This window comes from Aedes albopictus, chromosome 3, assembly GCF_035046485.1.
Source record: "Aedes albopictus strain Foshan chromosome 3, AalbF5, whole genome shotgun sequence".
NCBI lineage: Eukaryota > Metazoa > Arthropoda > Insecta > Diptera > Culicidae > Aedes > Aedes albopictus.
In genome coordinates, this window is record NC_085138.1 from 405,442,564 (window position 1) to 405,467,563 (window position 25,000).

The 25,000-nt window shown below is 42.5% G+C and overlaps 2 protein-coding genes across 2 annotated transcripts; both read left to right on the top strand.

Annotated features, from left to right (window-relative positions):
- LOC109425049 (dynein axonemal heavy chain 3) lies at positions 1-12,422 on the top strand (the record flags this gene model as incomplete). The annotated part of the gene is given in 15 exon segments (XM_062858262.1): positions 1-563; positions 694-878; positions 948-1,213; positions 1,285-2,505; positions 2,564-2,882; positions 2,943-3,913; positions 4,029-4,467; positions 4,523-4,637; positions 4,697-4,901; positions 4,957-7,687; positions 7,786-7,915; positions 7,978-10,849; positions 10,964-11,590; positions 11,703-11,741; positions 11,851-12,422. Coding segments are annotated over 15 exon segments (10,986 nt in total), but the record flags the coding sequence as incomplete, so codon positions are not given.
- Positions 12,423-12,553: 131 nt separating this feature from the next.
- On the top strand, positions 12,554-24,511 carry LOC109415649 (uncharacterized). The gene is made up of 3 exons (XM_019689554.3): positions 12,554-12,737; positions 23,765-23,848; positions 23,905-24,511. The coding sequence occupies exons 1-3, from the start codon at positions 12,692-12,694 to the stop codon at positions 24,063-24,065; spliced, it is 291 nt and encodes a 96-aa protein (XP_019545099.2). The 5' UTR covers positions 12,554-12,691; the 3' UTR covers positions 24,066-24,511.
- Positions 24,512-25,000: the final 489 nt, after the last annotated feature.

Genomic DNA, 25,000 nt, shown 5'->3' on the forward strand with positions numbered 1-25,000 from the left:
GTGGAAGAACGAAGGACGTCGTTCATTATGGGAAGCAGTGGCAAGATCATCATATATCCCTACATGGAAGAGCTTCCAGATCTCTTCAAAAGCTATTTTGTCAAGATCCTGAAAGTGGGCTACAAAATACCACGTTTGGAGTATTACCTAACGCAGGATAAGAAACAACTCGGATATCTACACTACATTCGGGACGATAATGCAGATATGGAAAAGCTCTATCAAAAAGTGAAAACGATCGTGATCGCGAATCAAACCGGTCCAACCATATATCTGTATCCCATGTACGAATACTATTTTCCAGTGCTCGCCAACCAAATGAAGGTCATAACGGAAAGTATCTTTTCGCAACGGGAACTGCCATCTTTGGATATATTCAAAGACCTGGTGGATAAGTTCACCGAGCTGCTTCATGGTATTTATTTCCTGAGAGATTTCATTCCGCTAAACCTGTTCATGTTAGACAACAGCCGACTAAACCGAGTTCTGGAAAATCTGGTCAAAGAATTGAAAGCTTTCGTCATCAACTATTTCATAACTTTGAATCAGGTTGAAAATCGAAGGTGAGTTATTATTATTAATGGCTTTTTGTTATGGGGAGTTTCAGCCTGAAGCTGACTCAGCCCCAGGAAGTGAGTTTTGAAGAAATCAATATCCGAACATCCACGTTATACACACAATCTCCGGTTCCAGAATATCCGACGAGTTTGAAGACATGTCCCTGCAGGCCGGCGAACGTCCGAAAGAAACTCCGGAAGTGGTCGCCCTTCAAAATTACCTTACGCAGTGCCGCGAAGAGCGCATGTACCAGCTGAAGACCGAGATCAAGCAAGTCGCGCAGCGTGTTCTCTTCCTCCTGACCTACGCCATACTAGATCGTAATATGCGGGATCCTCGATTGGTTCGCGACAAGTACACCCTACTGATGCTAGGCTTTATATTTCCAGCCGAAGACATCAACCTGAATTCGCGTCTATTCCTATGGCCCCAGGAGCTGGAGAAAGTGCTTGATCTCAGCGGCGCCCGTCTTGCGGTGGTACGTGAAAATCTGGAAACGGCACTTCGTGAACGGCGCGGCAAATTCGAGATGTATCTGAACACGGAGAAGAAAAAAATGGACCACTTCCGGACGCGCGAGATCCGCGAAATGCTCTCGCTGGACGACCTGCGGGAGAAGGTCGACACGGTTGATGGTTTGATGAAGATCCTGGAGGTATTCGACTAGTGCATGATTAGTGACGTAGACTCAATGTTTCCGAAATGGTTCTCTTCTATTTTTTTTAGAAATGCAGCAAAGAGGCAAGAGAGATCAATCAAGAGGAGAATCTCCTTCAAATTGATTTGTCCTATTTCCCGGCATTGAACGAAATGATCGAAAGGATGGCACCAATTGAAAAACTCTGGCACACGGCTTATAAATTTGATACATGCCATGAAGTGTGGTACTTTGGTCCTTTCAAAGAATTGGATGCTACCGTTATAAGCAATGCGGTCGATGAGATGTTCAACGCTATCAGCGTTCTATTGAAGGAACTATCCGGAAGTCCGCAAGCGAAACGAGTTGCCGAACAGATTCGTATGAAAATTGACAAGTTCAAGATCTACCTTCCGATATTGGAAGCTATCTGTCGGCAAGGGCTGTGTGAGCGCCACTGGACGCAGATATCCGAGGAACTGGGTCAAGAGGTAAATCCGGCAGTACAAAATTCCCTTGGTCTGATGGTCGACATCGATGTGATGAAGATCCAGAGCCGGTTGGAGGAGATTTCCAATGCAGCCGGTAAGGAGTACGAGCTGAACATACAGCTGGTGAATATGCAGGAGGAATGGGTTGACGTGAAATTTGTGTGCGTCCAGTATCGCGATTCGGACATGTCCATACTGTCCTCGGTAGACGATATCCAAACCCTGCTGGACGATCACATTTTGAAGGCGCAAGCGATGCGAGGCTCGCCTTACATTGCGGCGCTTGGCCCCAAGGCCACCAATTGGGAAGACAAACTCATTTCCATGCAAGATATCATCGATACGTGGCTGCAAGTTCAAGCAACCTGGATGTACCTTGAGCCGATCTTCAGTTCCGAAGATATCATGCGCCAGATGCCCACCGAAGGGCGGCACTTCAAGTCCGTTGATAAGATTTTCCGCAAACTGATGCGCCATACGATCGCCGATCCGCACGTGATCCAGGCGACGGACTTCCCGGATCTACTGAATGTTCTAAGAACTGCCCTGAAGGATTTGGAAGACATTCAACGAGGCTTGAATCTGTACCTGGAGAAGAAGCGACTGTACTTTGCTCGATTCTTCTTCCTCTCCAACGATGAACTGCTGGAGATTCTGTCGGAAACCAAAGATCCGATGCGAGTACAACCGCACATGAAGAAGTGCTTCGAGGGCATCAACGCATTGCAGTTTGACACGCAAATGGAAATCACGGCCTTCACCTCGGTGGAAGGAGAGCAGATCCCCTGCACCAGGAAAATCAATCCCGCATTGGCTAATGTTCGGATCTTTTTGGTAATGTCAGAGTTTCTTATTTGTAAAAATTCTCATATTTTAGGGCTTGGTGGAGAAATGGCTCAAGGAGGTCGAGGTCGTAATGCTGGAAAGTGTCAAAGAGCAAATTTGGCAGTCGTACGAGTCCTACTTCAAGGATCCTCGCAAGATTTGGGTGTTGCATTGGCCTGGACAGGTGGTACAAGTGGTATCCTGTTTGAAATGGACAGAGGAAGCAGAGGAGGCAATCAAAGAAGACAAGCTGGTCGAGTACTCCAAGAAGTGCACCGCCCAAATTGGTGACCTGGTTGATTTGGTCAGAGGAGATCTCAGTACAGGAGCTACTATAACGATTGAAGCACTGATTGTGGTTGACGTTCATGGTTCTGAGTTAATGTGCTACCTTGCTTTCGCTTAACGTAACTTTTGATTCTGTTTTACAGCTCGGGACATCATAGACCTTTTGGTACAGAAGAAAGTATCGGATGCGGGAGATTTCAATTGGTTCTCACAGCTTCGCTACTACTGGAAAATCGACGACGATGACAAGCAGAGCTACGTCGCATGCAGTATGGTTACTACGGATCTGAAATACGGCATGGAATATCTTGGCAACACTGGACGCTTGGTTACAACTCCGCTGACTGATCGGTGCTTCCGGACGTTGATGGGAGCATTCAAGCTCAATCTAGGTGGCGCGCCAGAAGGACCCGCTGGAACCGGTAAAACCGAAACCTGCAAAGACTTGGCAAAGGCTGTGGCCAAGAAGTGCGTAGTGTTCAACTGCTCCGATGGCTTGGACTACAAGGCGCTCGGAAAGTTCTTCAAGGGCTTGGCACAGTCCGGTTCATGGGCGTGTTTCGACGAGTTCAATCGTATTGAACTGGAAGTACTTTCGGTAGTTGCTCAGCAGATTCTGACCATCCAACGCGCGATTGCTGGGAAGGTCGTTAAATTTGTTTTCGAGGAAACTTCTCTGAAATTGGATCCCACGTGTAACATTTTCATTACCATGAATCCAGGCTATGCCGGTCGTACAGAGTTACCGGATAATTTGAAGGTACTGTTCCGAACGGTTGCCATGATGGTACCCGACTACGCCATGATCGGCGAGATCACGCTTTATTCGAATGGGTTCGATGATGCTAGAATTCTGGCGCAGAAGATAGTCCACACATATAAACTATGCTCCGAGCAGCTGTCGTCGCAGTCTCACTACGACTACGGAATGCGAGCGGTGAAATCCGTATTGACAGCGGCCGGAGCCCTTCGAAGAGGTCAACCAGAACTGTCGGAGTCTCAGATTGTGTTGAGAGCCATCATCGACGTGAATCTTCCGAAGTTCCTGCAACAAGATATACCACTTTTTGAAGGCATATACAAGGATCTTTTCCCAGGCGTAGAACTACCTCCGGTGAGTAAACCTGCGAATCATCATTCATTGGTAATGACGGTAGATGAACAAACGGAATTGTGAAATTTGTGGTATAGCTAATTAACGCGACTTACGAATTTCCCACAAATTTCAGCCGGCACGTGAAGACATCGTTCGACTGCTTCTGATTGAGCTGGTCAAACGAAAACTGCAGCCAACACCGTGGTTTATCGATAAGGTTATGCAGATCTATGAAATGTTACTGGTCCGTCATGGTCTCATGATTGTGGGAGATTCGATGGGTGGCAAGACTACTGCCTATCAGGTTCTTGCCGAAACGCTACGAGAACTTCGCCGGGAAAAGGGTCATCAATCGGAAGAGCAAGGCGTATCCTATAGGATTATCAACCCGAAAGCGGTTTCCATGGGACAGCTGTACGGCAGTTTCGATCCGGCATCGCACGAGTGGTCCGATGGTGTGCTGGCCAATACGTTCCGGGAAATGGTGTACACCAATAGCTTGGAACGTCAGTGGATCATATTCGACGGACCGGTGGACGCAGTTTGGATCGAGAACTTGAACACAGTGTTGGGTAAGGATATTCTTGGAAAGTGTAGGTAAAGAACGCCTTTAACAATCTATTTCAGATGACAACCGAAAGCTTTGTTTGATGTCCGGAGAAATCATTCAGATGACCAAGGCCATGAACTTGATGTTCGAGCCCGTTGATTTGGAGCAAGCTTCACCTGCAACGGTTTCACGGTATGTTATTTCCATTTGAAGCTCTGAAGAACTAATGTTCTACGAGAGAATGATTTCAGTTGCGGTATGATCTACATGGAACCCTCACAGCTAGGATGGATTGCCCTACACAAATCCTACATATTATGTCTGGAAGAGAAGGGAGTGAGCGAGATCAACATTGGTCTATTCGAACAGCTCTCCGAGTGGCTCATTCCTCCAGCGCTGCATTGGTTGCAAACCGTAGAAACTGTACTCAAGATCTCCGAAATGCACCACTACTCTGTCGGTTTGCCTAACTCCCATTTTCTCACTGTATCCTAACCGAATTCTTTTCCAGATCTTTTCGAAGTTTTTCACAATATTCCTTTCACGAACCCACAACTACAACCAAGCGTGGTTCCAACAGATTTTCCTGTTCTGCTATGCCTGGGCCTACTTTTCAACCGTAACCATCGAAGGAAGAAGAACGATTGACCCACTGCTAAGGAAAATCCTATACGGAGCCAACGAAGACCACCCAAAGCCCAAGCACTTCTCTCTGAACCGAGGTCAGATGTATCCAGAAAAAATGAACTTCCTAGATTACCGTTTCGATGAGCATGAAACCTGGTGGCCTTGGTTGAAATCGGAGGAATTAAGTCTTCCAGAAAGCTGCATCGTGTCCGAGCTTATGATTCCGACCAAGGAAACCGGGTACATTCTGTACTGGACGGAAATGTGTGTCTCCGCCGGTATGCCAATTCTTTTGGTCGGTCCAACGGGTACCGGCAAGAGTGCCACCATTGCGAACTACATTCGCGAACTACCAAAAGCAAAGTTCATCTCCAACATAATCAATTGTTCGGCTCGGAGCACTGCTCAGCAGATGCAGGATACGATCATGTCCAAATTGGATCGCCGTAGAAAGGGAGTTTATGGACCTCCCGTCGGAAAGGAATGTGTCAACTTCATCGATGACGTAGCCATGCCCGCTCGAGACGAATACGGCTCGCAACCACCCCTTGAACTGATCCGTCAGTGGTTGGATCACAGGATTTGGTCTGATTTGAAAGATACCTCCAAGATTGAACTGATCGATTTGTTGTTTGTAGGCGCGATGGGTCTAGTTGGAGGTAGCAACTACATTCCACAACGGTTATACCGTCACACACTGGTGCTCTCGGTGGATTCATTTGAAGACACCACTCTACTAAGAATATTCAGCGAAATAGGAGAATGGCACTTCTCCAAGGGATTCCCAGAACCAGTTTCTCGATTGTGCAAGAATCTTTGTCAAGCAGTAATTTCAGTCTACCGAGGAGCTATCTCAAACTTCTTACCAACTCCGGCAAAGTCGCATTACTTGTTTTCTCTTCGGGACGTCACAAGAATCTACCAGGGAATAGTGATGGTTCCGGCAAAGCGACTTCCTGATCCGGAAAAACTTGTACGTCTCTGGGCTCACGAGACCTACCGAGTATTCTACGATCGACTGATCGACGATAACGATAAACAAACTCTGTTACGCCTGGTAGACGAAGCTGCCAACGGACAGCTACGAATGAAGCTCGAAACAGCTTTCGGAAGTCGCTTGGAAAGCGGTAAACGAGTTAGCGATAGACACATGCGCGATTTGTTGTTCGGAAACTATATGGAACCGGATGCGGTCACTCGGGTGTACGATGAAGTCGACAGCTGGGAAAAGCTAGAAAAGAACATGAACTTCTACCTCAGCGAATACAACGCGCATTCGAAATCACCCATGAATCTGGTACTGTTCCGATTTGCAATCGAACACATATCGCGTATTTCACGAGTGTTGCAGATGCCTCGTGGTCACTTGCTCCTTGTAGGACTCGGTGGAGCAGGCAGAAGAAGCTCTGTAAAACTGGCAGCCAATATGGCAGATGCAACTGTATTTCAGGTCGAGGTGACCAGAAGCTACTCGATGAATGAATGGCGCGAAGATATGAAAAAGCTGTTGATGAACGCTGGAAACGAAGGCAAACCGACCGTGTTCCTATTCAACGATTCGCAAGCTAAAGAAGAAGCATTCGTTGAGGACATCAACTCTCTGCTCAACACTGCCGACATTCCGAATCTATTTCAATCAGAAGAGAAGGCAGTTATCTTGGAACAGATGCAAACAATCGTCAGACAAACCAACAAGCCTATCGACTCAACAGCCCTGTCTCTGTACAACTTCTTCGTAGAGAGAGTTCGAGAAAATCTACATATTGCATTGGCCTTCTCTCCGATTGGCGAATCGTTCAAGAAGCGAGTCCGGATTTATCCATCCCTAATAAACTGTTGCACTATCGATTGGTTCACATCGTGGCCCGATGACGCCCTGCAGAAGGTTGCCGAAAACTTCATTCGATCAATGGAACTAGACCAGGAGTCACCCTCCTCCACGGAACCCTCGGCAACTTCCCTTCAAAAAGAAGAGGACGAAAATGAAAAACAAAAGACCCGGCAGCTGAATCGTCTCGAGAGGAAGCTCGTGGAGCTGGTAATGGTGTTCAATCGCGGAGTCGTCGAAAACTCCGAACGATTCTTCCTGGAACAAGGGAGAAAGAATTACGTTACCCTTCTATCCGGTTTATCGACCTGACGTCGATACTGAGACTGCGATCCTTACACACCTTATCAAAAAGTATTCCGAGATTTCCCATCCTCCGCTAGCACCGTTTGAAAAGTGACTTGCCGCTGCCAGGTGTCGGTAATGCAGGATCAACTTAAAGGTTTGCAGCCACAGTTGAAGCAAACGTCGGACGAAACCGAGAAGATCATGGTGAACATCGAGCGCGAAACGGCCGACGCCGAGAAGAAGAAGGAAATCGTCGGCGCGGACGAAACGGCCGCCAACGAGGCGGCCGCATCGGCGCAGGCCATCAAGGACGACTGCGAAAGCGATCTACAGGAAGCGGTTCCAGCACTCGAGGCAGCACTCACGGCGCTGGATACGCTCAAACCGGCTGACATCACCGTTGTCAAGTCGATGAAGAATCCACCGTCTGGAGTGAAACTGGTGCTGGAAGCGGTTTGTGTAATCAAGGGCATCAAACCTGATCGCAAGACTGAACCATGTAAGTTCGGTTTTTTGAGGGATTTTGAGTTGTTGAGACGGTGCCAGATAGGGTAGGTATTATGATAGGGATTATGATTTTGTAACGTTTTATTCCAGCTGGAAAAGTCATAGAAGATTTTTGGGGCCCATCCCAGAAGATGTTGGGCGATTTGAAGTTCTTGGACAGCTTGAAGACTTTTGACAAGGACAACATACCTATTCCAGTTATGAAGAAGATCCGAGAAGTGTGAGTATAACTTAAAATCTGGTTTTCGTAAGACCGCTTAACCACACTCCCATTCAAAACAGTTACATCGCCGACCGGGAGTTCGTCCCGGAGAAGATCAAAAACATCTCGATGGCCTGTGAGGGTCTCTGCCGATGGGTACGGGCGATGGAAATCTACGACCGAGTGGCGAAAATCGTAGCCCCCAAGAAGGTCGCCCTGGCCGGGGCCGAAGCGGAGCTCGCTGCACAGATGGAGAAGCTCAATGCCAAACGGGCCGAACTGCAGGAAATTTTGGACAAGCTACAGAAGTTGAATGATTTCTTCGCAGAGAAGTCCCGGGAGAAAAAACGATTGGAGGACGAGATTGATAGCTGCGAGAAGAAATTGATCCGCGCCGAACAGCTGATCGGTGGACTGGGAGGCGAGAAAAAGCGCTGGTCTGAGTGCGCGGAGAACCTGCACAAATCGCTGAAGAACGTCATCGGGGATGTACTGTTGGCAGCCGGATGCATCGCCTATCTGGGCTGCTTCTCGACGGAATTCCGAAGCAGCATCATAGAAGAGTGGAACGAAATCACCAAACAGAGTGAGATTGCATGTTCTGAAAAGTTTTCTCTGCTAACAACGTTGGGAAATCCGATGGAGATTCGTAGCTGGTCCCAATGGGGACTGCCGACAGATAACTTTTCGGTTGAGAACGGAATCATTGTTAAAAATGCTCGTCGTTGGCCGCTGATGATAGATCCAGAAGGACAAGCCAACAAATGGGTCAAGAACATGGAAAAGGAAAACAATCTCAAGATCATTCAGCAAATGGATCCGAATTACATGCGAATTGTAGAAAATGCTTTGATCAACGGATATCCTGTGTTATTGGAAAACGTCGGCGAAACGATTGATTCTGGTCTTAATTCAATTCTTGAGAAGGTTGTCATTCGTCAGAAAGGTGCCAACCTCATCAAATTTGGTGATGGAATGGTCGAGTACAACGACAACTTCCGTTTCTACATAACGACCAATCTGAGAAACCCGCATTATCTACCAGAAACTGCCGTTATGGTAACACTTATGAACTTCATGATCACGGAACAAGGTCTTCGCTCTCAGCTATTGGGAACCGTCATCATTCAAGAACGGCCAGATCTACAAGAAAAGAAGGAATCACTCATCATCGAGTCCGCGCAGAATCAAGAAGAACTGTACAATGCTGAAGCAAAGATATTGCAGGTCCTTTCTTCATCCGAGGGTAACATCTTGGATGACGAGAATGCGATCAACATACTAACCTCCAGCAAACAGCTTTCTGAAGAGATTCAAGCCAAACAGCTAGTGGCTGTGGCAACCGAAGCGGAAATCGATGCAGCACGGCAACTTTACATTCCTGTTGCACGCCACTCTGCGGTGCTGTTCTTCTGTACCACCGAGCTAGCCAACATTGATCCCATGTACCAGTTCAATCTTACCTGGTTCCTGAACATATTCGTGCAAACCATTCTTAAAGCCCCAAAATCGGACAGTCTGGATGAACGCTTACAGCTACTGATCGATTACTTCACCAAGGCGATCTACAACAACGTCTGTCGATCACTGTTCGAAAAGGACAAACTCATGTTTTCCTTCGTTCTTTGCTCGGGAATCCTACGCGGAGAGGGCAAACTGGATGGTCAAGAACTCTCTTTTCTGTTGACGGGAGGGCTTGCGCTTGATAACCCCTATCCTAATCCGGCACCAGATTGGCTCACCGAAAAAGCATGGACCGAACTTGTCCGAGCTACTTCACTCAAGTCATTGGCCAAACTTCGCGAAACCTTCACCGATAATCTTGACAAATGGGAAGCATTCTACAATCTGAGCGAACCGGAAAACAGTGAACTACCGGAACCATACCGAGAGCAAGATGATCTGGTGAAGCTGATCATTTTGAAGTGTCTTCGCCCGGATAAGGTCGTGCCAGCGCTGCAGAGATTCATCATCATGAAAATTGGGGCATCCTACATCGAACCTCCTCAGTTCAACCTTCGAACGTCCTACGACGACAGCTCTCCTCGGATTCCGCTCATCTTTATGCTGTCCCCAGGGTCTGACCCAATGGACAGTTTGTTGGCATTTGCAAGTGAGAAGTACATGGGCGACGACTGTCGCGTAATATCTCTCGGACAAGGACAAGGCCCCAAGGCTACCAAAACGATACTCGATGCCATAAAACTTGGCCAATGGGTCATATTGCAGAACTGTCATGTTGCGGAGTCCTACATGGATGAACTGGAGAAGTTGGTCACGGATGGAAGCCTCTACGAACACGTCCACCCCAAGTACCGCCTTTGGTGTACATCATATCCGAGCAAAAAGTTCCCGGTATCGATTTTGCAAAACAGCGTCAAAATGACCAACGAAGCCCCGAAGGGTCTGAAGCTCAATATGATGCGGGTTTATCAATCGGAACCACTCAGCAGTGAAGCCTTCCTGGATGAGTCGTTCCAGGGTGATGTTACGCGGGTATGGACGCGGGGTGTCTTCTCGTTGGTGTTCTTCCACGCGGTCGTTCAGGAGCGCTGCAAGTTCGGTCCGCTCGGCTGGAACATATCGTACGAGTTCAACGAGTCTGACCTCAAGATTTCGCTGATGCAGTTGAAGCTGTTCCTACATCAGAACTCGTACATTCCGTTCGAAGGGCACATCTATCTGACGGGCGAGTGCAACTACGGTGGACGCGTGACGGACGACAAAGATCGTCGTCTGTTGATGGCCCTGCTGAATCGTATCTACAATGCGGATACGATCGATCAGGATGGATACAGCCTTTCCGAGACCGGCAACTACCGGGTGCCGATCAATCCCGTCAAGGAGGTGACCTTGGAGTACCTATCGACATTGCCACTAGCAGCCCATCCGGAGGTGTTCGGTTTACACGAGAATGCCGACATTACGAGGAACATTGAGGAAACCAACTCGGTAAGTGGCATGTTCGTGTTCGTGCTGTCTTCAGAAAAGTTATACAGAGACCCAGCACAACAACAACTTTTCTGGAGGCGTCGTCGTGAAAATAAAACAATTTCCCTTTTTCAGCTTCTCGACCGAGTCTTGCGAACCCAAACCCAACTATCAGCCGGTAAATCTAGCGGCAGCCGCGATGAGCAAACTATCGATCCAGTGCTGCTGATTTGTTCAGAAATAATGAAGAAACTTCCGGACGCGTTTGACGTGGAAGCAACGGCCGAGAAATTCCCCATTCTCTACATGAACTCGATGAACACCGTGTTGCGGCAGGAGCTGACCCGCTTCAATCGGCTTCTGAGCTTCATCAAATCGAGCCTGATCGATGTTCAGCGTGCAATCCAGGGACAAATCAGTATGATTCCTGAGTTGGAGCGGGTCTACCGCTCCATGAGCATCGGAAGAGTTCCCCAGGCATGGCTGACGAAGAGTTATCCTTCGCTGAAGCCCTTGGGTAGCTACATTAATAATTTTGTCCAACGGTTGACGTTTTTCCAACGCTGGATCGAAGATGGTGAACCGAAGGTCTACTGGATGAGCGGATTCTACTTTACTCAATCGTTTTTGACTGGCGTCATGCAGAACCATTCTCGGAAGAACAAGCTGCGAATTGATGATTTGGTAATGACATTTGAGGTAACGATGTTTGAATCGGAAGACAAGGTTCAGAAACGGTCGGAAGTCGGTTGCTTCGTAAGGGTAAGTCTGTTTATCATGAATGTTTTAGATTGTTTTCTTTGTTTTTCCAAACATGCTCTACATAATCACTGCAAACAATTTCAATACCATACACATTACAAACTTTGCTAAGGATCGCCGGGGTAAAAATGAGGATTTCGTCACATTCGACGTGAGTACAACATGCAAAACACAAACAATCCCAGACAAAACCAACCTTCCATTATTCAAATCACATAAAATATTTACTAACCGACACAAACCACATGTCACCACCACAGGGTTTGTACCTGGAAGGCGCCCGGTGGAATCGAGAGCTGAATTGCCTGGACGAACCCCTACCGCGAGTGCTGTTCGATACTTTGCCCATCGTCTCGATGACTCCAACGCTGAAGTCACGTAAACCCGTACAGGAGCGCTACCAATACGAATGTCCCATCTACAAGACCAGCGAACGTCGTGGTATTCTATCGACCACTGGCCACTCGACGAACTTTGTTATGTTCCTCGATTTGGACAGCGAACATCCGCCGGAGCACTGGACGCTACGAGGAACCGCTTGCCTTTGTCAACTCGATGATTAATTTTCTACATTTGAAACGGAGTCATTTACACCCATATTTTTGAAACAGTTTGCGAGTGCATTTTGATATCTTACTTACACACATCTGAACACAATATGTCAAAGACTGTATGCGATTTTGTACCACACCAGAGATTTCCTTTTCTATGCGAGTAATAGTACAATACAAAACAAACTCTGTTTCTTCAAACATTTCATCACGAGCAACGGTATCACCATTCCCCTGCTAGCCCCAACCATGTGTGGAACATGTCTGTTATCTTATCACGATGAGCCACTCGATACAACCAGCGCGCGGGACCTGCAGGCGAAGAGTACGCTCCCAATAATCGCTTATCTTATCAGGCTACTCGATTCACCTGAAGGGAATCTGACGGAGCGCGCACGAACAGGTCTCACCTTACTCAGTTCGCACGACAAGGTCTAGTTATTCGAACGACTTCAGGCAAAACTTATAACATAATTCGCGCATCTTCAAACCTAGTGAAAGTGTTCTGGAAATTTGAATCTGATCCAGCGTTACGACATATCCGGTCATCATGCAGCTGTTCAAGAGGAAAGCCTTCTACTTTGCATTGCTGCTAGGTGCGTGAGTGAAGAAGAAGAAACAACGGTGGAAATTATGCGTTGTGGTGGGAACGCCCTTGAGTGGATGAGTCATCGTTCTTGGGAGGAGTTATTGCAAAACAGTTTATGAATCAGTGCGTTCTTCTAAGAAATGATGGAAGTATGACAATCCAAACACTTTAGCTAGTTCTGCTTGACGGGGTCTACTTGTAAAAAGTGTTTGATAGAAAAACTGGTTAGGGCAAATTCTATCAAACATCGATTTTTGGATAACTTTTGACAATATGTGTGTGTGCGTGATAGTGTAATTAAGTATTGGTATGATGTAGCCATGATACATTACATATTGTTGATTCATCGGATATGCCTTGTGGATAATGTTCTATTAAGAACAGTGCTTGCAAAACTTCACGTGGATTTTATTAGGTTCAAAATTAGGGGAAACCTTTACGAAATGAAGATTTGGTATGTCAAATTTGCATATTATTTGAAAAATTCTTTCAGGAATTCCTCCAGACGTTCATTCTAAGATTCCCACAGGTGTTCCCTTTCGGGTTCCTTCCATTGTTCTTTCCGGAATTTCTCAAGGGTTTTCATCTTAACTTACATCAAATGTTTCTTTTGGGATCCTTCCAGGATTTCCATCAGGAATTTCTTCCTGGAATCCACCAGAAGTTATTTCATTCCGGGATTCCTTCAGGAACTTCTTCCATAATTTCTGCAGGGATTCCTTCCGTGATTCTTTCGTGACTCCACCAGAAATTCCTTTGCGAGATTTCTGATGGGATTCCATCTTTTTCTTTAGAGACTTTGAAATTTATCTTGCAAATCCTTACGAGATTCCTCCAAGAACTTCTTTCTTGATTGCTCTAGGACCTCCTTCCGAGATTCCTCTAGGAACTTCTTCCGGGATTCCTCTGGAAATTATTTTTGGAATTTCTCCGGAAATCCCTTCTAAAATTACTCCAAAAACCTTTTCCATAATTTCCACTTTTTTTAGGATTCTTTTGGGACCTTCTTCCAGGAATTCTACGGGATCTTCCTGAATTCTTCCGGAAACTCCTTCCAGGATTCCTTCGAAGCCTTCTTTCGGTATTCCTCAGGGAACTTCTTTCGGGATATTTTCAAAAAAAGCCTCCGTTTTTTTTTCTCGAGAAATTCATCCATAATTCCTCTAGGAAATCTTCTGGATTGCTCGGTGAGATTCATCTAGAATGCTTACAATTTTTTATGGAAGGCCATCCTGAAATTCTCCCAGATGCCCTGGGATGGAAATCCTTCATGAGATAATTTAGCAATTCCTCTAGGAGTGTTTTCATGATAAATATGCTAAATGGAATTACTCAGTATTCCTCTGAAAAGGATTAAAGAAATTCATCCATCAGCATTGCAAGGGATTTCCCTTGAGCTAATTCTGGGTTTCCTGCATAAGTTTCTACTGGGATTCTTTTTTTTTCAGAAATTCCTTCTGGAAATGTCAGGAAAAACCTCCGAAGACATTCGAAAAGAAACTATTAGGAGCATCTTGGGAACAATTCCAGAGAAATACCCGAAACTCTTGAAGAAAACCCGGGTAGAATCCTGTATCCTAGAAGAAATTTTATAATCCGAACCTCCATGAGTCGATATTCCTTGACTCGATATCGACTCATGGAGGTGATTTTTTCCATATTAAAAAAAAATCTTGGTTAGTATGATGGTCCCTTGAAACAGCTTTCCAAAGGATTTCAGCTCCACTACTCGATATTTCCATTAGTCGATGGTCCCTTCAATATCGACTCATGGAGGTTTGACTGTAGAAGAATCCCAGATAAAACTTCTGAAGAAAGCCCAAGAAGAATCACAGATGGAGCTCCATGAGGGATAAAAAAAATCCTGGAATAAATTTCTGGAAAAACCACGGTAGAGACTACTGTAAGAATCCTGGGAAAAATTGGTGGAGTAATCTCAGAAGGAATTTCTCGGAAAAAAATCATGACATATCAAAAGGAATTTCTGTAGGAGACCGTCAACTCTTGGAAGAACCTCACAACCGCGGAAGGAATTTCTGGGGATCAGCGCCATCAGCGAGTCATAAATCAGCACACATTTCCATTCGTGCTAACCTCACATTTTGAACTCAGCCAATCAATCGTGAGATGCTGGTGATTTTTTTAAGTCCAAATCGTAAACAATAAGGCCACGAAACGTCACGGAGTGCAGAATCTAGAATTCGTTCCAAAATTCCTCGGAGGATTTATCCTGAAATTCTACCTAAGATTCTTCATTTTGTACCTTCTTCCTTGGATTTCAACCACAATTCCTTTTTTTATTTTTTTCGCAGTTTCTCTCACAATTCATACCACGATGTTCCTGGAGTTTTTGCTTAAATTTATCAAAGGTTTCCTTTACTTGGAGGTTTGCTAGAGTTCTTACAAGACTTTCTCTGGTGTTCCTTCCGGTCTTTTTGAGATTGTTCACCAGAGTTCCTCTTAGGATTTCTGCGGGAGTTTTTCATTGGGTTTCAGTGGATCTCCTCCCGGGATTTCTTCTTAAGGTTCAGTCGCTTTCTCGCTGGAATGTTTCCGGAGAGATTTATCCAAAGTTTTATTAGGCATTTCCCTTATTGGCTTCCGGAATGGCTTTCCAAAAGTTTCCCACGGGATTTTTGCAGCCGTTCTTACAGGAATTCCAGGGACGTTTCTAGAGATTCCCTTGGAGTTTCTCAAGGGATTTGACCCGTGATTCCTCCCGAGATTTCTTCTACAGGTTTTCGGATACTTTACTGACATTTCCCTACTATTACGTCTCGAAATTTCTCCACCTTTTTTGTCTGAGATGTCATAGTTATTTTCAGGATACCTTCGTCTCGAGATTTTTCCAATCAGTCTTCCTGCAGTTTTTGCAGGATTGCATCTGTATTGCTTCCAGTATAAATATATCCGGAAACTTCATAGAAAGATTTTTGTATCCCGGTAGGTATTCCGAAAAAACTCCTGAAAAATCCCTGCAAAAACTACGAGAGCTACAATGGAAGAAATCCCGAAAAGGGCACCCAGAATCCCGGAACAATTTCCATTAGGGACCATTCTCAAACCACGTAGACTTTTTTGGAATAGGGAGGAGTCTGACCAAAGTCTACGCTTTATACAAATTTCAAAATTTTTGAATGGTCAAAAGTCACGAGGGGCAGGGGGGTTCTGATATGGCCAAATTTTGGTCTACGTGGTTTATGAACTGCCCCTTATAGGAATCCGGTGAAGAACTCTGGGAATAACACCGGGAAAAACTCTAAAAAATCTCAGGTCTATCACTGCAAGACATCCTGGAAACAACTATGAGGAAAAGTCTGGAGAACTCTCTGAAAGCAATCGAGGAATGAAACTTTATGAGAAATATCGACAAAAGCTCATGCAGGAACCTCGGGAGAGTCCGTTCATACACCATATAGATTTTGGCCCTCTCAGACCCCCCTTCCCACCTCGTAGACTTTTGTCTATACAAAAATTAGAAAATTTGTATGGAGTGAAGACTTTGGTCAGACCCACCCCCCTTTCTCCAAAAAAATCTACGTGGTTTATGAACAGCTCCAATAGATAATCTATATCTATATATATAAAAATGAGTTTGAAGTTTGTTTGAGGCAACAAAAATCAAGAACGAATGAACCGATCAGCTTGACTCTTGCACGGTTCGGTTCGTATTTGTACTTTCTGTGTTTATATGTATAAAAAGTTACGAAAATCATCTCAAAATGTAGAAAAATTGTGAAAGTACCAAATTTGGCATGAGCTGGGAAGATAACCAACACGATCGCAATAAAACCGATCTAGAGTGCCGTGCTGCAATGCACCCAACAGTTGTCAAACTACCACAACCACAAATGGCAATACAACGTTTGCCGGGACAGCTAGTCCAAAATAAATTCCAGTAATAAATCTAGGGGAAATCTATGGAAGAAATTCCGGGAGAAACTCCTGCAGAATGTTTTTGAAAAACTCCTGAAGAAATTCTTTAACCCTTTGAAGCTGGATTTTTTCCAAGTGTTATTAAATAAAGAGTTCTACGCATTTCTGTGGTATCGGTGCTTAATATCATAAAAAGGGTAGAATATGAGGAAAAATATTTTTCTGGATATCCTAGGTCATCTAAACTGTTCTTGAGTTTAGATCCTAAAGTCTACGGGCGTAACGATAACTTAATTCATTATACAAAGCTGCGATTTCTATTCTATCATGTCCAATAAGTCCTTTGAAATATCAATAGACAGGATCAGATCAGTCGGAATATCCTAGATCATCCAAACTGTATTCTATCATGCCCAGCAAGTCTTCTGAAAGTTCAATAGACAGTATCAGATTTGTTGGGATATCCTAGATCATTCAAACCATTCTTGAGCTTACATCCTAAAGTCTACGAGTGTAACAGTAACTTTTTTGATTATACAAATCTACAATGTGTAATCTCCCTGGCCAAGATCACAGGGTTCGACGGTATTAAAGTGAAGGATGTTGTTAATTTAAATTCTTGTAATGAAAATATCACCTTTAACACTTTAATTTATCAGAAATGCTCGATAAACAGGAGGAACCTGCTAAGGCCCAGTAGTTTCTATGCCCAGTAAACAGTTCCGGTCGATTGAGGCTGGGCAGGTTTCGAGAGTCGTTGTGAATCATAATGAAAATAGGGTAACAAATCAAAATTTGAACTAGTCAAAATGTAATCTTAATTTGAACTATTTTGAAATTCATTGGAATGACGTACTTTTTGGGCAAATATTGTCCCAAAATAGATGTTAAACAGCTTAATGTGATAACATAAACTTTAAAAGCATTGAAAAAAGCGTTTTTGCCATCGAAAATAAGCAATTGAAAAATCACTGTGAATTTCACCTATTTCCCGCCAGAGAAAGCACATTTTCAGTGCACCCATACAGCTCCAGCATTGCATCATACGCAATAAGTGAATACGTCAAATAAAAGCTTATTTATCGTAGAATCGATCAATCGAATAATATTCCGCATTATTTGTCATAAAATTATCAAATTTAAGTAATTCTTACTTGGAGAATGTTATCTTAAGTTGAACCATTTGTAATCTAAATTTGAACTACTAAACGGGGGCGAGCTTCCAGTGTTGGCCTGCAGACTGCGCTAGTGGTTGCTTTGTTTACTCTTGGGGGATGAAAAATTCCAAATATAATTTCCAAATTGCTAAAGAATTTCGAGCATTCTGAGTTGAGATTCCACTGCCTAATGATAAATAGGTAGAGGGTTAGCAGATTCATGTGATTTTTAATTGTTTAGCTTGGAATTGGCTGTTTTGTTAGTTGCTCGAGCTGCTGCCGCCAGTAGTTCAAATTAAGATTAAAATTGGTTCAAATTATGATTACAATGGTTCAAATTAAGATTAAAATCATTGTTAATGAAAAATCAAACATTTCAATGAAATTCGGAGCAAATACATACTTTATACCATTGAGCAGAAAGCTAATATCCGTAGCTTTCATGTGCATAAGACTTTGCCGTAGTAAATTGTTTTCGTGTGGGAGAAAAAATCACTAAAAATTTGCACTGCTTCAGGAAGCCGCAATTTGGTTTAAATTTTGATTATCTACCCTATTTGTGTTTTGTGGCGAATCTCGGAATCTTTTTTGAGTCGGCACACTTTAAACTGTTGCCTGGGCTTCCCACTATTTGGTTAATTTTAACAAATACAAATTCAATTCGAATATGAAATAATTAGTAGTATCCATTTGCTAATACATAGTTCTCAACATTTGATGTGCTTTCGTGATTTAATTTTCTCTATCATTATCTTTCTATCTGATAGTTTTTTGAGTAAACCCTAATATGTTTCGAATGCCTAATGTGTTGGGACGGTTTTCCTTTAGCGCGTACAACCAATGATTGAAAGCAGCCTTTTACTTCGTAGCAGCTTCAATGCTGAAATTCAGTTTATTTAGCTTAATTCTATTTACAAATAATAAAAATTATATTTACAATTTACTGATTTCATCTACCGACCAGCGTTGCCAGTTTTACAAAAGATCGTCACAACATAATGCTTAATAATATTTTCTTGCAATATCAATTTAAAATAACTAAGAAACTAATAGTGGGAAGTGCAGCATTTAATAGTGCATGCTTATAGATTCGAAGCTAACGTGTGATCAAGATGAAATCGACAAAAACTGACTTCTTCGACTTTGACTAACGCATACTATTTATGACAAATTAGATATGTTTGCATTTTTCAACTGAGCATATTAAAGGTTTTTTTTTTATTTGGACTTATTTGGACAGATGCTGATAGTGCTAGGGATGTGGACGAAAAACAACTTTCAAAGATAATAAAAACAATACTAAAATGAGGATCAACAAAAATGGACATAACGAACACATCGACCATCTAACAGATCATAGGCACACCAAAGATTACTGAATTATAGGGCACAACATAAATTAGAACAATAACATTCTTTAAGCCTTGACATGACAAAAAAACAAATACAAAATCGACCATATGACAAAACCGAAACTTTCACACCTTCTACCGTAACCTTCTGAGTCAGTACGCAACAGTGTCTTACTGGACGACATGTTCCGTGCACGGCTGGTGAACTGCTTCTGAAGGATTACGTTCTCTGTCCTATCCAAAGGCCTAGTGAACTGTAGTTGTCCGCGCAAACGCGAGACGATTGTGCGCACATTAATGGGAGAGGTTTCTACGTCCGTCGGCGTGCCGCTAGGAACCTTTCAAAAAAAAAATAAAAAATAAAAAAAAAATAAACAAATCTACAATGTGTAATCTATCATGTCCAGTGAATCTTCTGAATGTTCAATGGACGTCATCAGATCAGCTGGAGTCATCCAAACTGTTATGATGTTTAAAATCTAGCACTACAGCAATTCTGTTGTGGCTATATAGAGTTACACAACCGTAATGATTGTATCTTTTTCATTTTTTTTAGCATTAATAATAATTATAATAAAACTGAATCAACAGTTCTTCACCACAACACTCAGTTTGAGGCTGCAGTCCTTATCCTCAGCCGCGTCCCACATTGGCCCTCAGCTACGAGTGTAGATCTGAATTTCTGAACTCTAAGATAGTCTGGCTGACCTGGAATATACCTATAGATTTCAAGAGCTTCATGGATCCCAGCAGATTATGCAATGCTATTCCATGGCGAAAACACATAACGTTATTCTTGTAGATTTGAACTACTCCATTATAGTTTGGACGACCCTGAATATCCCAAAGGTTTATAATAGACTTCAGGTTGGTCCAGTAACCACGATTGATTGTGCAACGTTACTCAGTATAACAGATATGGCTACCGTTACGAGAGTAGACCTGAAGTTTTGAACTCCAAGGTAGTTTATAATGTCGCTAACTGACATTTGAAATTTCAAAATCTTCACGGATCCCAGTATAATATGAAATGGGATTAATAAATAAATTTTATAGCGAAAAAACATAACTTTATTCTTGTAGATTTGAAGGACTTCATTATACGACAGTTTGGATGATCCTGAATGTCCCAAAGGTTTAAAATAACATCAAGTATACTTCAGTTTGGTCCAATAATCACGGTTAAATATGCTTCTATTACGAGTGATAAGTATAAGAGATATGGCTTCTATTACCTGAAGATCTTAACTTCAAGACAGTTTGGCTGATCTGGATTATTCCTATAGCGTCTCTAAATGACATTTGAGATTTCAAGAGCTTCATGGATCCCAGTTGATTACGCGACGCTATTATTTATGGCGAAAACACAAAAAGTTATTCTTGTAGATTTGAAAGACTTCATTATAGGGCAGTTTGGACGACCCTGAATATCCAATATCAAGTAGAATTCAGGTTGGTCCAACAACCGCGGTCGACTATGCAACGTTGCTCAGTGTAACAGATATGACTACTGTTGCGAGTGTAGACCTGAAGTTCTGAACTCCAAGATAGTTTGGCTGACCTGGAATATCCGTATATTGTGTATAACTGACATTTTAGATTTCAAGAGCTTCACGGATCCCAGTAGATTATGCAAAGGTTAAGCAAATCTAGTAGAAATCCCAGGAATAACTCCTGTAGAACCTCTGAGAGAAATCTCCACAGAAACAGCGCAGACAACGACAAAATTTGAGAAATATTTGAAAAGAAGTCGTGTAGAGATCACGGTGTAAATCCTTCTGAGATTCCTCTAGAACTTTCTTTACTGAATCCTATTCACTAATATTTCTAAGTTTTTTCTAAGATGCCTCTTTTAGGAGTGTCTTCAGAAGTTTTCAAAAGAATTCCCAGAAACTCAAGAATTCTCTATACAACTTAGGGTTAAATTCCTTAGGAAATGGTTGGATTAATTCCCCCAAGGAAATCTTGCAGGAATTTCTTAAGAAAATCATAGAAGAATTGAAAACGGATCTCCTGAAGTATTTCTATTAAATACTTTTGAAAGAATTCCGTATTAAACTCATGGCCTTTTTTTTGGAATATCTGAAATTGTTTTGTATTAGAATCCCAGAAAAAGCTCCTGGAGGATTACCGAAAGGAACACCTGGGTATTCTCAGGAGAAAATTGTGGATGAATCTGCAGAAGGAATTCGTGAAAGAACTCCTGGAGGAACCTTCAGAATCTCGCAAGAAGGAATCCCCAAAAGCAGGAGTTTCAGGAAGAACTATTGAATACCAGGAAAAAACTCTTGAAAGAATTCTTAGAAGAACTCCTTAAACAATCCTGGAAACACTTTTGGAAGAATCCCTGAAGGATTTCCTGGATGAATACTACAAAGAATTTCTGGAGAAATCTAAAAAGAAACTCATAGAATTATGCGTGAAAATTTTGATGGAATCTTAGAAGGAACCCCAGAAGGAATTTCTGATGAACCTTTAGAATAAATTACCCAGGGGAACCCGCGATTCCTGTAGTAGTCCCTCCTTGGAGTTCTCATGGAGTTTTTTTTTGTGGAAATTCTCCAGGAAATCTCTTCGAGATTTTTTCTAAGATACGTTCAGGAGTCCCTTCATGGATTCCTCCAGGGGTTCCTTCTGAGATTCATCCAGGAGCTCCTTCTAGTTCAAGTAACATTTCGATGGCCAATTAGTCTTGTAGGGGTTTTCCTAGCCAAATACCTTTTAATTTTGTTTTATGATAGTTCTAAGATTCTGAAAAAATGTCACTTGGGAGGATTGCTCTAGGAGTTTTTTTAAATGCTTCCTGAATTCCTCTAGGCATTCTCCTGGAGGAATACCAGAGGGAATCTCTGAAGGAATCCAAAATACACCTCTGGAAAAATAAATCTCAAGTTATTCTGAATCACAATCAAAATTACTGAAAGGTTCTCGTACAATTTCGTGAACGATTTTTTTAGAAGAAAAAAAACATTCTTTAAACGTCTAAAATATAAACGACTCATAAAAAAGTGATCATTTTCCATAACAAAATCAGAAATTGCCAATAAAAAAGTAGGGGTGGGAGCAATAATAAACTATAAAATTTCCATAAACAAATCAAAAAGTGCCTAAATAAATCAAAACTTCCCATAAATAATTGATTTTCGAGCAATAAAATATGTCAGAATTTCCACAAATAAATCAACAATTTCAATAAAAAACTATATTTTTTCCAACAAAAAAGTTTAAATTTTCCGTAAATAAATCTGATTTTTCCATAAATAATTTAAAAATTCCCAATTGAAAAACATCAAAAAAGCAATTGAAAATTTAGCAATAAATACGAAATAATAAGAAAAGTAAAAGTACCGGCCGAGCCATGCGGCGAAGCCGCATAGAGGATTGAGGAACTGAGGCGGCAGAAGGCCGCCGAAGTTCCCGAAAGCCGATGCGCCGTAACTGCGTCGATTCGGTTTTAGGCAATCCACAGATCCAAGAATTTGCCCGGTATAATGCGAACAGAGATGTTATCCTTTTTTAAAGTCCGACGAGCGTTAGCGAGTTCGGACAGCAAGCGGTTGTCTGTTATATTGCACAATAGTTTCAGTTTTCTATCATAGTTCTATGATGTAGTATGCTCGAAATTTTTTGTTGGAAAAAATATAGTTTTTTATTGCAATTGTTGATTTATTTGTGGAAATTCTGACATTTTTTATTGCTCGAAAATCAATTATTTATGGAAAGTTTTGATTTATTTATGCGCTTTTTGAATTGTTTATGGAACTTTTATAGTTTATTATTGCTTCCACCCCTATTTATTTATTGGCAATTTTTGAATTATTTATGGAAAATTTTTAATTTATTATGGGACGATTAATTGGCTGCCTTCCTTAAACGGTGCTGGGTGGAACCGAGTGAATACTGTGATATTCTTGATTTCGCCTTACCATGAACTACAAATGTACAAGAATGATTAAGTACAAAATGAAATAATCAATGAATGAAAAAGTCAAAGGTACGACCACAGACAAACAGGCAAATTTCCATCGACCACGCTCTCAACGATCGTTTTTGACAATCAGAGGCACTCGCACTGTTTTTTTTTGCGTTGAACGTTGATGTTGTCGCACAACGCAATGTTTCATGAAGCATATCCGTCCAGTGTCCACCAGATGATAGTTGTGCGAACTGGACGATTGATTTTCACGAAAATTGTTCTAGGTGTTACGTCGTGTGGTCCGTGGTACAATCATCTTTGGGTTTCTGAAACTATGTAATCAAATTAAATATTTTCAAAATAGTGACTTTCGTGATTTTCTGCATTTTTGTTTCTTGGTTATAAAGGTCTACAAAACAAACATTTTTGTTGTACAACGGTAGAATAAACCGCTCTTAAGCTTGATGTTAAAAATTTTGGTTGAATAAGCTGTTATTCAGCTATCATTGTTGAGTCGGTATTTATCTAGTGGCTATGTAGCCAGTGATAAATACTGTACTACTGTACATGAATTTACAGTTACGGCAGATGGCATTTTGTCGTTCATTAGCACATACACTACAGTCATACGCAGTTAACGATAGAATAACAAAAGTTATTCGTAATGTGCTAACGATTCCAATCATTACATTTAGCAGATGGATACTCAAATCAAACTAATTTCTATTTTCAGTCGTACTAAGCATGTGCTTAGATGAAACCGAAGCCAGACGTAAGATCCTCCGTGGACGGCGTACCATCACCCGCACGCACAAACGTAAGTTCTTGTCAGAATGCATGTAGACCAATCATGATCCCCATCTTCTTCCACAGGTGGAACTGCAATCCCGGCGTGGGCCATCGTTACCCTGGTTGGAATTGCCAATATTTTAATCGGAGGACTGGCCTATCTAGCGTTCCGAAAATTGGTCCTACAAACACCGATCGAGAACGTCAATTCCTACACGCCCGCAATGATGCAGGACGATTCGTAACATGGTACTGCGTTGCCATCAACAACACAGCTATTTATAGGTTAAGCGGTTAAGCTACACATTAAGAACTACAGAACATCTCCCTCCAGTTATGTCCGTGAACGATCCGACATGTTTCGAACGACGCGTCTGTATCATTTTCAAACCAGTCAATAAACTCCGATAAGACACATTTTTAAGGGCGGACGGGACGGTCGGGGAAATATCCGCCATTGCTCTGTTGCTATTAAGATGGTAATCTCAGATTCTACTTCATATTTTGCAACAAAAACCTATCACTGTCTATCACTTGCAGTACATATGCTGATTGTTTTTCAGCATCTTCAGTGCGGTAGAACTCGAGATTACCATCTTCAAAATCGCGAGGCAAATTGTTAGAAAGAGAGGCAAGATAGGAAAAATAACAAGGCGTCCCGTTTCACCTTAAGACGAAACACGTCAATCAATATTTTTGTTTTTCATACCGACGACAGCATAAACCCAGCAACGATTAGGCTTTTCCCTACACAGCATTAGTAATAAATTAACCTCTTTCCCGAAACGATATTCCCTTACGATACGATCAAATCAATTTCAAGGACCCACCCGCAGCTGTGAACGGTGGCGAAGAAGTTTCAATTGCTACTGTCGACCTGTCGTTGTTCGTGTGGATTAAAAATGGATGTGCTCGCCCGTCATTTAAATCAATTTAGTTTGACCACCAATCCGTTCACCAGAGTCAATATGCGATTATGTGATATGTGTTTGAGCAACAAATTACTTTGAAGGAAGTTTAATTTTTAATCAGCCAACGGTTGGCATTCCATCAGTGGCGTGTGTAGGTATCAGAAAGTCGGCTCCAAAGGCACGTTATCCTCCATTTGGGACATTTCTTTCATCGCCAAATATCAGCCTAATTCATCATCTACCTGAGGGAAAAGGAAGGAAATAAGGAT

What these genes read in the sequence shown, in the direction of transcription:
- LOC109415649 (XM_019689554.3), top strand. Translation starts at nt 12,692, where the DNA reads ATGCAGCTGTTCAAGAGGAAAGCCTTCTACTTTGCATTGCTGCTAG. An exon ending in CTACTTTGCATTGCTGCTAG is followed by an intron (nt 12,738 to 23,764) that starts GTGCGTGAGTGA and finishes TTCTATTTTCAG; the next exon opens with TCGTACTAAGCATGTGCTTA. An exon ending in CATCACCCGCACGCACAAAC is followed by an intron (nt 23,849 to 23,904) that starts GTAAGTTCTTGT and finishes CTTCTTCCACAG; the next exon opens with GTGGAACTGCAATCCCGGCG.